The 13,534-nt window shown below is 51.4% G+C and overlaps 6 protein-coding genes across 6 annotated transcripts; 3 read left to right on the top strand and 3 right to left on the bottom strand.

Annotated features, from left to right (window-relative positions):
* Positions 1-59: 59 nt before the first annotated feature.
* Positions 60-1,059, bottom strand: CPAR01_08794 (uracil phosphoribosyltransferase; the record flags this gene model as incomplete). The annotated part of the gene is made up of 4 exons (XM_060493061.1): positions 60-111; positions 169-185; positions 248-761; positions 893-1,059. 4 exons carry the CDS (start codon positions 1,057-1,059, stop codon positions 60-62), a joined length of 750 nt encoding a protein of 249 aa, XP_060349431.1.
* Positions 1,060-2,786: 1,727 nt separating this feature from the next.
* On the top strand, positions 2,787-5,274 carry CPAR01_08793 (uncharacterized protein; the record flags this gene model as incomplete). The annotated part of the gene is made up of 2 exons (XM_060493060.1): positions 2,787-4,958; positions 5,020-5,274. The coding sequence occupies 2 exons, from the start codon at positions 2,787-2,789 to the stop codon at positions 5,272-5,274; spliced, it is 2,427 nt and encodes an 808-aa protein (XP_060349430.1).
* Positions 5,275-6,814: 1,540 nt separating this feature from the next.
* Positions 6,815-7,551, top strand: CPAR01_08792 (Ras family protein; the record flags this gene model as incomplete). Its single annotated transcript, XM_060493059.1, has 3 exons — positions 6,815-6,976; positions 7,121-7,249; positions 7,312-7,551. Coding segments are annotated over 3 exons (531 nt in total), but the record flags the coding sequence as incomplete, so codon positions are not given.
* Positions 7,552-8,673: 1,122 nt separating this feature from the next.
* CPAR01_08791 (peptidase family C78) lies at positions 8,674-10,371 on the top strand (the record flags this gene model as incomplete). The annotated part of the gene is made up of 9 exons (XM_060493058.1): positions 8,674-8,739; positions 8,791-9,165; positions 9,203-9,293; positions 9,340-9,444; positions 9,498-9,709; positions 9,771-9,802; positions 9,856-10,007; positions 10,069-10,273; positions 10,323-10,371. The coding sequence occupies 9 exons, from the start codon at positions 8,674-8,676 to the stop codon at positions 10,369-10,371; spliced, it is 1,287 nt and encodes a 428-aa protein (XP_060349428.1).
* A 66-nt stretch (positions 10,372-10,437) lies between these two features.
* Positions 10,438-11,327, bottom strand: CPAR01_08790 (Ham1 family protein; the record flags this gene model as incomplete). The annotated part of the gene is made up of 6 exons (XM_060493057.1): positions 10,438-10,537; positions 10,592-10,625; positions 10,690-10,726; positions 10,781-10,925; positions 11,004-11,077; positions 11,154-11,327. 6 exons carry the CDS (start codon positions 11,325-11,327, stop codon positions 10,438-10,440), a joined length of 564 nt encoding a protein of 187 aa, XP_060349427.1.
* A 540-nt stretch (positions 11,328-11,867) lies between these two features.
* On the bottom strand, positions 11,868-12,651 carry CPAR01_08789 (POS9-activating factor FAP7; the record flags this gene model as incomplete). Its single annotated transcript, XM_060493056.1, has 3 exons — positions 11,868-12,060; positions 12,208-12,353; positions 12,469-12,651. 3 exons carry the CDS (start codon positions 12,649-12,651, stop codon positions 11,868-11,870), a joined length of 522 nt encoding a protein of 173 aa, XP_060349426.1.
* Positions 12,652-13,534: the final 883 nt, after the last annotated feature.

Here is a 13,534-nt window from a genome sequence, read left to right as displayed (position 1 = left end):
GAAACCCAAGCCGGAGACCAATGCCATATAAAGTTGGCTTTCAGGATATACAGCCACACTCAAACAGTGTAGAACCTGTCCCCAAAATCGCCGAGGCCGGGAATGATGTAGCTATCACAGCCCATTAGTATGACAGAGGCTTCTTGGCATCGCAGGATGCGAACTTACTTCTTTTCGTCCAAACCCTAGAGCAAAACAATTATCAGACTGTGTAATCCGAGGTGAGCTGGGGCCGGCTTGTACATACCTGGTCGACAAATGCCGTGACAACTCTCAATTTGGGGAACTTTGCGGTAAAGTTCTGGATACCCTCAGGGCTCGCAATGAGGTTCAGGAACAGAATGCGGTCCTCGGGAACACCACGAGCCTTGAGGACCTGGACTGCCATGATGGCGGAACCACCAGTGGCAAACATGGGATCCAAAAGAAGAACCCAGCGCTGGGCGATATCTTCTGGCAGCTTGTCGTAGAATAGCTTCGGCTGAGCAGTCTCCTCATCGCGCTGGATCAAAATCTTGCCGATTCTGACAGAGCGGCAGCAGTCGCGTAAACCTTGCTCCATGGCCTCGCCGGCACGCATGATGGATACGCCGCAGATCTTGCCTTGGAACATAAGCCCAGAGTAAGTCCGACCAATGGGTGTTGTCACGTCATGCTCAACGGTAGGCAAATGGTTCAGACCTTCCTCCACGAGCAGGCGAATGATGCGGTTGGAGTAGAAAATGAAGTCACCGCGCTCCGTGTTCTTGTCTCGAATGATGCTGCCGGAGATCAGTAAGCCAATGGTACCACTCAAAGAGGTGTTTCTTTAGTCACGTCTCTGCGTAGGGCCGGTGCCTCATTATATCCTACTGGGTGTTACGAGGGGTAGGATGAACACTAGGAAGCTTACGTGAGAAGGGCGATAAGTTGAGGCGTTTGGGACAAGACAACAACGTTATCTAACTTGATTTCAGTCGAGACAGTGGCCGTGGGCTTCTGACTTTCTGAACGATACAACGGACCGACACACTGAGTAGGTCCGCTGCCGCTGGCGGACTTTGAATCTTGACTTGCCATTTCTGAAGAAAAGTGACTGCGGTATTTGACCAAGATTTACTTGAGCGAAAGGCTGGCGATAGGATGGTAAGGAGGAATGCAAGTGAAGTACCGGTACCGGACGAAGTGGGAGGGGTTCGCAATGGATTTTGCCCAAGGATGGCTTGGCTGGGATCTTGAGGGTAGAAGGAGGAGGTAGGTAAGATGGGCTCTGGGGTTGGAAAAATCCAGAAACTACCTTCAGGTAGGAATATGAAAATAGGGCAGCGGGCCAGGAAAGCTTCCAATGGATCGATATAAAGTACCTTTTGGCCAGGTCTTCGCGGGAAGCCACAAGGGTTTAACGGGGTGAACGAAACGAGTGTGTCAGGAGACACAATGGAGCTCGCCGTTCCCCGTTGCTCAAATCAGATACCTTCCTACCTTAAGGTAAGTTAGGGTAGACTGCCTAGGTATACCTCGTGTCGAGGAAGGTGACGAAGCGAAGTGGCCCTACGAGAAAACAAAAGCGTCACAACTTGTGGGTAAGGTAGGTGATAATAGGCGGGTAACCATAAACGTGGGAAATACCGACTTGGCTAGTAACCATACTTTTGCGTTGAGGTATGTGTCGAGGCACTTCAAGGCACTGGAGCTGATGCTCATTGGCATCGGGCTCACAATACTTAACCAGCGATAAGGGTCGTGCGGGGCTGGTTTGTGATGTGAGGGGTCATAACTGATCCAATTCATTCGCACATGCAATGCCTTACCCCCTTACTTGCAGTGCCCTGGCACGCCTGGGTTGACGGAGTCTCACCCCACCAACCTACCAACAAGTATGGGACACTATTTAGGTACCTAGGCAATAGGTAGATAGGTACCGAAGGCGAATCAGCCACCTGCCGCAAGCAGACATCTATCCCACAAGACAATAAGCGTATCTACTCAATAACCGGGGGGTGCGCATCTTTTGGGATGACCAGGCAGGCAGGGCCAGGTATCCTGTGGTGCTTTCCAAGTGGTACTGGTAACTCAAGGCAGGTACCTAACCTACGTCCGGTCATGACAAAAAAGACCCGTCCGGCGGGAGCGACGCTGGGCGGCGCGGCAGCCACAGCACGGCAGGAAACTTGTGCCCGGGCGGAGGACAAACAGACTCAATACCCGTATCCGTCCTTAGCATTGGACCTGAGGTAAGGTAATGTGCGATGCGCCATACCTTGCCGTGCTTGCCACGCTTCTCTTTCTACTCTCCATTATCCAGCTGCCAGTGAGCGACTTCAAGCGCTGTTCCGCCTGAATGAATTAAACCATTCATCAAAACCTCTCATGTTTGGGATTCGACTTTGACGGGTGCCTCTTCTCCTGTGAATGTGTGAGGTTGTCTTGCAAAGTCCCCCGGTCTCTACTCTTTCCATCCTCCGCAATGCCTGCCGGCTGTCACCTTGACTAAGGCCAGGCAGGGCTGAGTCGCAAGCCAGCAGGACGTGCCTCGCCGCGAACCTGCGCGCCTCACCTCACTCAGCTATAGCCCTTCTCGATCCCCTTAGAAACAATAACCACCCACGCTATTCTTGACCAGCGCCGCCTGCGTCGCTGTCTCCGTCCAAGTAATCACTACACTCATCGTTCCGCCCATCGTCCGCCATACCGAATCCTCCCGTCGTTGTCAGTAATCACCGCGTATCGCCAATAACCATCTTCCACTTCATTGGAAACCTACACCGTGGCTATCAGAAGCCTGTCTGCGTTGGCCACGACACAACATGGCTACCAGGGACGGGCCGAGCGTCCCGCGCAAAAAGTCAACAACTTACGGCAAGACATCGCGAAAACGACCTATTCATGCGTTTCTCGACCTGTCAAATGCTTCGCGACGCGCCGGCAATGCTACACAATCAACCGAGGCCTCTTCAGCGCCTGCCGACCAGCTCTACGATCTTTACGACCCACCATCCGATGACCCTTTGCGCCTTGCACCCTCTCGGCAAGTTGTGCCACCTGTTGACGCGCCCGTAATCCAGTCGGATGGTTCAAACAAAACGAAGAAGAGGAAGGTGGCTGTTGCGCCTATGGCCAAAGCTGATCGCAAGGTCGAAATCAAACCACCTGTCATCGCTCCGCCAGCGGGATTGCCCTCTCACACCCGCCGAGCGAAATCGCCCTTCAACACAAGCGCATCCAGTTCTTTTTGCGCCGTCAAACAGGACCCTCTGCCGCGAGGGCTCGATAGACCCAAGATACTGACGCAAGCCGAACCACGCAGGAGCGCTCCTCGTGCTCAAGCCGAGGTTGACGTTCCTCGCAGGACCGAGTCCAACTTGCATACACGACAGGCATTCTCACAATCTTCTGAAGCGCGGATAGTGGGAAAGCCAAGCTCCACGATTACGAGACCACAAGTGACGAAGCCGAAAATGCTATCTAAGCCGAAGCGTATCCGTCTCATCGATCAGTTGGCAGCGCAAACCGAAGACAGCTCGGACTCGGACTCCGAAATATCAGATTCATCGCAGCACTCTAGGACGGGAACGACCGATGCTTCTCCTTTCACTCCGATGAAGCCTATTGACATGACGCCGAAACCATCGATGCGGCCCAAGGTGCTCTCGAGCACTAGAAAGCTGAGATCGACGTACGGAGAGCAGCGGACGCTGAAGACAGATGAGTCAGGGGGAGACAGCCTAGGCAGCCAAATCGGAGTTGACGGCACCCAGCATGATCTGAGTCCGCCCCCAACAATGTCGAAGCTTGCGTCCTTTGCGTTTGAAGAAGAAGAGATCGAGGAAGATGACTCTGCTAGAGGCGGTGGCATCATTGATATCCACGCGCTCAGGCAAGCCGGTGCCAATCACCGTTTTGCAGACAGCATGGCCGATTTGCTTGACAGAGTCGGCACGCCCCAGCCGCCCAGATCACAGACAGCGCGCTCGAGGCGCAACGCTCTATTGGAGCTGGCGAGTAAGCTGCGGGACAAGACGTTTGTCCGTCAATTTCGCGACCAGGGTGCGAAGGACGCCTTATTTCACGCTCTCGGACAGGAAGAGGACTTTGTCAGCGGCTTCGTCCTCCTGTCTGTTGTTCTGGTTCTATTCACATCGTATTCGGTGCCTCATCTCGTACCTCAGCTACAGAGCGAAGGTATTGCGCAACTGGCTTCGACAATGTTCAACATCGACGAAGACATAGTCAGTATTGCAGCGCAAAGAAAATCTAACTTATCTAGGAACGCACAGTCATCCCTTTCTGCTTTGAAATCTACGATACAGCACCTGGATCTATGGAGGGGCTCTCCGCCCACCGTGCTGTCGCCCAGGACGGTTGCTTTAAAGGCCATATCCGTACTCTGCAAGGACGGTGACAGTACAGCGACACGTCACATCCTCTCGAGCTTGACAGATCAGTTATTTGGGTTCGCCGAGACAGGCTGGCAACATTGTAGAGCTCATGGGATGGAGGGAACAGACGCCGGCCTAGCGCTTTCGCTCCTCGAAGGCTACTCAATTGCAGCAATGGAATCCGACGCCGGCCCTCGATGGACAAAGCGATATCTTCCCATCTTCGCAGATGTTCTCACAACAGCCATGGCTCGACCTCTGCAAGAATTCGGCGATTTCGAGTCGACAGCATTGAAATTGGCACTGAACACAACGAATAACAACCCCGTTGCTGCAAGCGCCTTTAGTAGAGGAGATCTTTTCCGCGAGCTAGCAGAGGCCAGCGTTGCGGGATTTGAGCTCCTGGAGCAGTCTGTCCATAAAGGGGCCTTTTCCAAGGATGTCTACGAGACACTCATGCTGCTACTAGGCGTCATGATCAATACATCCGAGCACTCTCCGTCAGCCCGGCACTCTGTGGATGCGTGGCAGGGGCAGGACGGCTCAACCTTGGACAGGCTGATAGAAGTCTACCTGGATAATCGCGATTCGGCTGGTACAGTGAGTTTCCAGGGGTCAGGGCGAACTGCACAGATATGGCCAGGCTAACATGGTTGTATAGGCTGATTCAGTCGAGAAGACCTCGGTTGCCGTAGCTCACGGTTACTTGGCGATACTGTTAGGCTACTTGTCGTTGGGTAGCCAAGTACGCCGGCGGCTGGAGGAAAAGAGTCATGGAAGAGGCACCAAGTACTTGCTCGATTCCATTCAGGAGTTTATGGCTTTGCACCAAAAGTTGGACACGGATGAGTTGACGACAAGCTTGCAAAACCTCGTTAACGAGCTGAGGCAGAGGCATAAGGCCTCTAGTCGGTAGCGAGTTACAATCAGCACTTACTGGGGGACGATACACTTGGGTGCAAGGAAGTGGCTACAAAGTCAAAACAGGTAGCATTCTCAGCCACGCTTGCCGCCATTACCAGCAAAGTCTTTCAAGAAGAGACGGTGGCAATCCGGCTTGGAGAGTCTAAAGAGCACTCTTTGACAGACTGGCGCGGCGGTGAAGACCGGTGGATAGGCAGGCAACCAGGTGTCCTAGCAGCATGGTTTGCGAGGAACCAGACGCTTCCGTTGACCCTTGTTGGGTACTTTAGAAGAATTCTCATCACATAACCTTCGATTGGATGATGGAAATGACTGAGTCTAGCTGGATCCAGCTCATCTTACCACAAATCATTGCTCAAATTTTCTAAAACAGGATCTGAATTCAATTCCTATTAGAACCCTTCCGTTGTAAGGCAGCCCCCATACCGGAGATAGCCATGGCGCAACTCACTGATACATATCTAGTAGGCTATAGGCGTTAAAAGATAGGGTACGGATATCTGATGTCTTCGGCCGTGGAATTCTCCAGGTTGAGAAGGTTTTTGCAGCACAACCTTCGGGGGAAGGTGTTGAGGTAGTCCAAATCTATACACGCTGTGGTGAAGGATATTGGGGGCATCTTTCTTACCTTGTACAAGAAGAAACAAATACAAGCGAGGGACGGCCAGTTTATGACAAGGGCAATCTACAGTAACCCGGACTATACGGTCTTGCATACCTAAGCGACGATATCGCAGTGGGGATTCTTCTCTGGGCTGGCTTCGTGAGTTCCTTACCTTTTTCATCAAGGTAAGCAGTCCCCTTAGCCTTAGCATGGGTCCACTGCCAAGTCCAGGCCAGAGCTGGTAAGTGACCTGAGCACGGAGCAATGTGTCAGTACTAGCCTGTAGTAGCAGAAGCCCGCCTCTCCTAAGACATGTGCATGTGCCTGCGTTGTATCCCGCTCTTTGCTGCTGGGTTCCATACTTGCATACGCCATGCCGCCGCTCCGTTCCCCCCTCCATCAATCTCTCCATCAACATCCATTACTACCGCCGCTTTTTGCTACACCTTCACGCTGCAACATCAATCCTGCGCTTTCGACTGCTCTATCCTTCCTACCTGCTTCGACAACAACTTTCTCCTCGCTCCTCATCTTATGCAGCCATTCACTGCCTAAAGTAATACCAGTCTTCGATAAATAAAGGGCAGCATCTTACGTGCCCGCATTACACAGCAGAGGCACTACAGCAACAGTCAAGTCTCTACTACGACACTACCTCCTTTCAGCGTTCTCCCTACGAACTTCTTGAATCCAGCATTAGTGCGGGCATTTCCCTCCCCAGCACAGGGCTCTAGCGACAATCCCTTCCTTTCGTTCGCCCCGTCTCCTACTCATCAGTCATATAAATGCCGGCGCCAAAGAACAGAAAGGTGGCCATCGTTGGCAGTCGTTCCGTCGGTCCGTTCTCTCCCCCATGACAGCCTGGCCAGACTATCCCCGTCTGCATTAATTATGGCACATGTCTCGTTTTGGAAAGCAGCATCCATAGACTAACATACTCACTTCACAAGGCAAATCATCGTTGGCGGTCCAATTCGTAGACGGCCACTTCGTTGATAGTTATTACCCTACCATCGAGAACACCTTCAGCAAAACAATTCGCTATAAGGGACAAGAATTTGCGACAGAAATTGTCGATACTGCAGGACAGGTACGTCATCCCTTAATTGTCGCTTTAAGTGACCAGTAGACGAAACGACGGGTTGCATTCAGCAGAACAAGTTGGAAGCGCTATGCAGGGTTTCAGGAGCGCGAGAAAGGATAAGTGCCTCGACTAACGGACAGAAAATTGTAGGATGAATACAGTATTTTGAACTCGAAACATTTCATTGGCATCCACGGCTACATGCTAGTGTACTCGGTGTCGTCTCTACCGTCTTTTGAGATGGTGCAAGTAATCCGCGAGAAGATTCTGAATCACTTGGTACTTACACCCTATTGCGGAATGAGCAAGCAAGAGCGACGTACTGACTGGAACTATAAAAGGGTACTGAATCAGTCCCTATAGTCATCGTCGGTAACAAGAGCGATCTCCGTCCCGAGCAACGACAAGTCAGCGCAGAGGAAGGCAAGAGAGTAGCAGAGAAGATTCAATGCGGTTGGACGGAGGCCAGCGCACGATACAACGAGAATGTCGGGAAGGCCTTTGATATCTTGATTGCCGAGATTGAGAAGGCCCAAAATCCGGGCGAGACTGCAGAGGGAGGCAAATGCATTCTTATGTAGGAATTTATAGCGACCACCATATCAACTACACTTATACGCAGACCCAAATCAGCCTTAGAAGGGCACCCGACCCGACTGGTGCTGACATTCTGGGATGGTGAATGGGTAGCTACTGGAGAATTGGTACAGAGGTGTCTGGTTCGAGTGGTGGTTTTTGAGGTTGCTAAGAGTGCGCAAAGACATTGAATCACGCCGGTAAAGTACTTGGGTAGGCGATGCTCTCCGAAGGACGGCTGATGGCCATTCACTAAGGCACCTCTTAGCAACCTGCTTTCTCGGGTGCTATGGGTACCATGCGGGTGTTCGAGTCGAAGTACAGGGGGGAGCCAACAGAGAAGTATCCGTATGGGAAAGGATCAGGACAATATACTTACTTGCGATAATGATGGTAATAATCACTTGCGAAGTACTAATCATACCTCACTTGACACATTTACTACCTGATGTGACACTGGCAGCTTGGGTGGGAGGATGGGGCCTACCTTGTTTTATGCACCTTATTATTCCTATAATTCAGGCGCCGACTGTGCCTTGACCATTTGCTGGTTGGGCGCGCAATTTGGACCTGTGGACCCCCCGATCTTACATCAGCTAGGTAGGAAATCAACTCGTGGAGTCCCGTCCGGTCTGGTCGCTCTCGCTGCCTCTGGAACTGTCTAATGCGACATGCTACTACTAATTCCTCCCATGCCTCATATACCTATTCTCTAACAGCCTTGTCTGCCCGTCGGGTTTATGAGAATATCGAAAGCAGCAAAGCCGGGAACCTTTTTTCTCTCGCAGTACATACATTGATAAGCACCTCCCACTTGGGCCCCTCGGAGAACCCTGCACTAGGAATCTACCATCTTTGTGCCCTCATTCGTGCAGCATCTCAAGTCAAGCGTCGAACACTAGGTATACAACAATGCGTTGAGGCAAACAAGCTTTCACTGGATCCTCTTAGTTGATCAATCAAAGTGCCCATTCACCGGAATAGCAAGCGTTCGTATGTGTTGCATCGCACTGGCCTTTGTATTGCCGTCATTCCACTTGTCTCATTCCAACTTCATCTCATACAGCTCGCCTCCGACTCCATAGGATATCCACCTGGCTAGCCTGGCCCAGCTGAGGTCTGTTACCATGGAGCAAAACATGATCTGTCCCTTTTGTGCGAAGGCTGGTGGAGGAGAGCTCGAGATATTGCTAGTAAGTGTGGTTCTATTCAAATGTCTCTACAGTCTACTGACTACACACCAGCACATGGAGACTTTCCACCCCGAAGAAGACAATTCTCACTCTTTCGCACCCGCAACTGGGACGCCGCGAGAGCAGTATGCCGACTGTCCAATCGAGGGATGCAGTGAAAGCATTCCTTTGGCAGAAATCGACTATCACATGGACCTTCACCTAGAAGAGGACCGCCAAGTTGCTGAGAACCCTAATTCCCAAGCCGTCATCCAATCTCGGCGACCCAATACTTCAACTGTCGCCGCCGCCTCTAGTAGCCACCGCGAATCCGCTGCCGAAGGTCAGAATGCGAACGTTGAGCAATGGGGAAAACTGCTGTCGCTCGCAGCAAAGTCGAAAGGCAAGGATGGAGAGAAACGACTCGGAGTACAGAAATTCCTCCTGGTTTGTTTGACACAGAATTCCGACTGATCCTCCTTAGAAAGCAGAGTTGGGGAAATATGCGCATGAACAGCAGATGCCAGACTGGCTCGTGTCTCTTCTTCATAAAGGCGGCGAAGTCAAGAGCGACGGTGAGTGCCCTGCCGCGGCGTGGTCGGGCGACACTGACGCAGGTAGGGGTGATTTCTGTTCTCGAGCAGCTCTTGAGCCAGAGCAAGTCCACTGAATATGCCTACTTGTGCGACCCGGCCGTGCAGCATGTATCAAAGCTCAAGAAAGAAGGTATCGTAGTCGCCAAAACTCATTGGTAAAAGCTGATGCTCAATCACATCTAGGAGGGTTTTGCGGCTATCGGAATATTCAAATGATGATTTCTTACATCATTGGCGCCAATGCCCCTGGCGTGGATCGTTTTCAGGGCCGACTGCCTACTATATTCGAGATCCAGGAACTCATCGAGAGAGCCTGGGACCTCGGTATCAATTCCCAGGGGCGAGTTGAAACCGGTGGCATCATGGGGACTCGCAAGTATATTGGTACTCCAGAGGTAAGACGGGGACCAACCGGCAATATCATTGAACTTTTGGCCTAACTTCTGGGGCTCCTAGGCCCAAGCACTCTTCGTTGGCCTTCAAATTCCGTAGGTGTATATGTATTGAAACCCATGTAAGAAAATGGCTAACGTTGAGGCAGATGCACTGCTCAGGGGTTCAGAGACCAGGAACAAGGAAAGTCTGAGGCCAAGCTGATGATGGCCGTCGAGCAGTACTTCAAGCAGGGAGCGCATCGCCAAGGCTCAAAAGTAACCTGCACGTCACTTCCGCCTATATACTTTCAGCATGCCGGTAAGTCATTGTTCTCGTCACGCGAAAGAAGACAGTCTGCTAAGAGGAATATCACGTCTAGGCCATTCATTGACAATCGTTGGCTTCGAGAAACAAAAGCATGGCACTGCTAATCTGCTCGTCTTTGACCCCGTATTTCGCGATCCACCCGCGCTTGCCCGGCTTATTGGCCAAACTTTTAAGCATAAATCAGCAGATGAATCTCTCAAGCCATATCGCCGGGGCGCCAAGTACCTTCGACGATACCGCGAGTTCGAAGTCCTGAGGTAGGTCCGAGCACAGAGATCCTCCTGGACCGGGTTGACCATATCACAGACTTGATAGCCGAATCGCTGTGACCTCGACAGCGCACAGTAGCTCTTGAATTGAGAATCGGTTCAAGAGCTATCAAGTCGATCTGGCCCGACCGTGTGCGTCTCATCTATGGCGGTCACTCGGTTCGCTGTTGAGCGAACCAGTCCTGCAACTTCGCGAGAGCAAGACCGCGGTGAGAGATCTTGTTTTTGGCCGCCTTGTCCATCTCGGCATAGCTTGATGACTCATTAGCGAGGCAAATATCTGCCAACACTCGATGATAGACTTACGTCTGGCCATTGTACTCGAAAATAGCATCCCACCCTTGATGTGGTTAGCAACAACACACTAGAAAGATTACACAACGGTGTGCCACAGTCCTGCTTACCAAAGTCAACCGGGCCTCGAGGCGGCACGATCTTGCCCTAGTTAAAACGTTGGCAAAGGTTCAGGAACGAATCACAATGTTAGTTGCTTACTCTAGTCCGTCCCTGGAAGAGGAGAGGTTCGCTTCCAGGACCGGGCGAGTAGGCAAACGTGCACACGGCATCGGCGGATTTATCCTCATAGGCTACTAGTAGATTGTTTAGGCCTTGGTGGCCGATGGATTCCATGAACCATTTTCTGGATGAGAACGGTTAGTCATCGAAGACAGTGCGAGGCGAGTAGACAGGAATGCGTGTCGGCCCCAACATAACCTACATATAAGGGCCTGGGAGATCACCGAGAGCCTTAAAGCAGAGGCAAGTGTCTTCAACCAGGACAGGCCCTTGGATCTAGAAGATGATCAAACGGAATGAATTAACAGGCCAAGGATTACACTCTGGGTATTTCTGAAATACCGCTACTCACAGTCTCGGCAGCCTTGCGACATTTGGCTAGGGTGACTTCCTCAACTGTGCCTTGAACTTCCTCGAGGTCAACAGCGTGGCTTTGTACCGTGATTGCTGGTTCCAGGATGGCCTTGACCTCCCGCAACTTGTTGGCATTGCCAGTGATGAATTTGACTGTCGGTGGGGTGGCCATGACGAAGAGATGGGAAAGGCTAAAGATCCGGTCCAGTGAAGAAGTGCTGTTGGGAGAGTAGGCTATGTGCGAGGTGTTCCACAATGGATTTGACGTACAACTATAATCATTCGTGTTATGTATGTAAGAGAGTCATCGTGCCCCCATCGAACACTTTGCTTCAATGCCGGAGAATGTGATAGCGCTCTGTTGCATTATCCACTTTACTGACATCGTCTAGTTGCATACATCATCGTCTGATGTCCTAGGCACAGGAGAAGACTTGCGCGTGATGGGCCCAATTATAAGAATTGTTGCGAAGCAGACCCTTGCGTAGGAACCAAACCTTGCATAGAGACAACGCCTAAAGGTATTTTGGATACGAACATATCTATGTAGCTCCTTTTCCCATGTAGCATGGTCAGCACTTTCACAAGTAGTGCGATTAGGAAGATCTCTTTACCCTGGCACCTCCCCGCGACAGACTTGATTTCCCAACGAGACCAAGCTCGCAGTCATTTTCCCTGATGCGTCGTCACTCCGTCGTCCTCATCCACCTCGTCATGACGAGTGATCCTTCTTCCATTGCTCAAGCCATGCCTCAACCCTCGAAATGTTGGTCTCCATTTCATCGGATGTATTGCTTGTAAGCTCCACAACTATCTCCTCATCGAAGGCCTCCCTGGCTTCTTGCAGCAAGACCTCCATGATTTCCGAGTCTAGATTTTCCTGGAGTTTGGTCTCGGGATATTTCCTGAATGGAGCCAACCCAGTCGTGTTAGCTCTCGTCATCATCCTTACTGACGACCTTGCTGCCACTCGTTTGCGAAGACGAAGAGGAAGAGGCGGAGGGGGGGAAAGTAGACGAAGAACAACATGGGACCACACAGGACTCCCTTACCTTGCTGCTAGACGATCATAGAGTGTGGTCGAATCCACACGCAGCACAACAACGAGGTCAATCCAACTTTTGGGGAACAAGTCGCAGGCGTGCCAGTCAATAATGTAGCCCCCATCCTGAACGTCTCCCTCGATGGCATCGAGCAACTGGACCCCAGATTCATCAGTACAGCGAACACCTAAGCAACAGAGATGCTGAGTGTGAGGATTTTCGCAATGGTGGAATTCAGTTCCCATAGATGAATGTTACAGAACGACAAACCTTGTCCTCGTCAACAATCCAACTCTGAAACTCGTCATCCCAGCCCTCATGGCACTCCCGATCTTTGACAACTTGGTTAACCGAGAGGTGCTTGAGGCCTGTACGCCTGGCGAGCTCTTCGCAGTGCGTCGTCTTGCCCACGCCTGGCGTACCAGTGACAATGATGTTTGGTGACGTTCTCATGTCGATTAAAAGTTTCGTTTTGATGTTTGAATTGAGCGAATGAGGATAGTGCTGGTTTCAGGCTGACTATAGTTAAGTCGAGTACCGCTGGGAGGGAGGTAGAAAAGGATAGAGAACGAAACGGGATGCGAAAAGCTTCGTTTATTGCATTGCATGTAAGTGAGTCCAATGAGGGCCACTTAAGGTAGCATAAATGCCCGCTATGAATTACAGCGCTCTGACAGCAACTTATGGATAGGGTTGGTGTGTGTGTGACGGTCACGTGCGGGGCGCGAACCTGCCGCCCGCAATCAAAGCATCTATCTACGGCTTCCGGCTCCCAGGTTGGGAATATGTTGTTCGCGTTGTCAACGCAGATGAGATGACATTTACTCAAATTGTGCGTTCAAGAGTCTCTGAGCACTGAATCGTTGAGGGGTGGGAGGAGAAATAAGCACTTGGAAATAACGTATTGGCAATATTGCGGAGCCTTATCCCGCCTCTGCCACTTGAATGCTTGCTACGTGAATAGGAAACAGATTGGGCGCTCCTTTTACAGGGCCTGAGCCGCCGTTCCCCCCAAGCTTTCGATCATGGATAGGCTGGGCGAGTGTGTTTGTTGCACAGGTCTTTCCAACCCCCTATCTTCCCCACTTCCTCTTAATCACTCAATCGGCAACATCCACGATGAGACTGGACGCCATCACAACTATTGCTTCTTTCTACATTATCCATGCGACAACCTGACGTAGTAAATCACCAGGCATAGCTCCCTAAAGAAGCTACCGACACACCACCGCCCATTTCTGGCCACCGCCCACTTGATAGTCGTCATCATTTCAGTGGCCATTTTTGGGTAGAGACCAGCGAGCAGAACAAGGACAGGACACTCTACAGGGCAGGC

This window comes from Colletotrichum paranaense (assembly GCF_030867605.1).
Source record: "Colletotrichum paranaense strain IMI 384185 chromosome Unknown Scaffold_6.1, whole genome shotgun sequence".
NCBI lineage: Eukaryota > Fungi > Ascomycota > Sordariomycetes > Glomerellales > Glomerellaceae > Colletotrichum > Colletotrichum paranaense.
The sequence above is the reverse complement of the archived record's forward strand: the minus strand, read 5'-3'. Positions and strand labels throughout refer to the sequence as shown.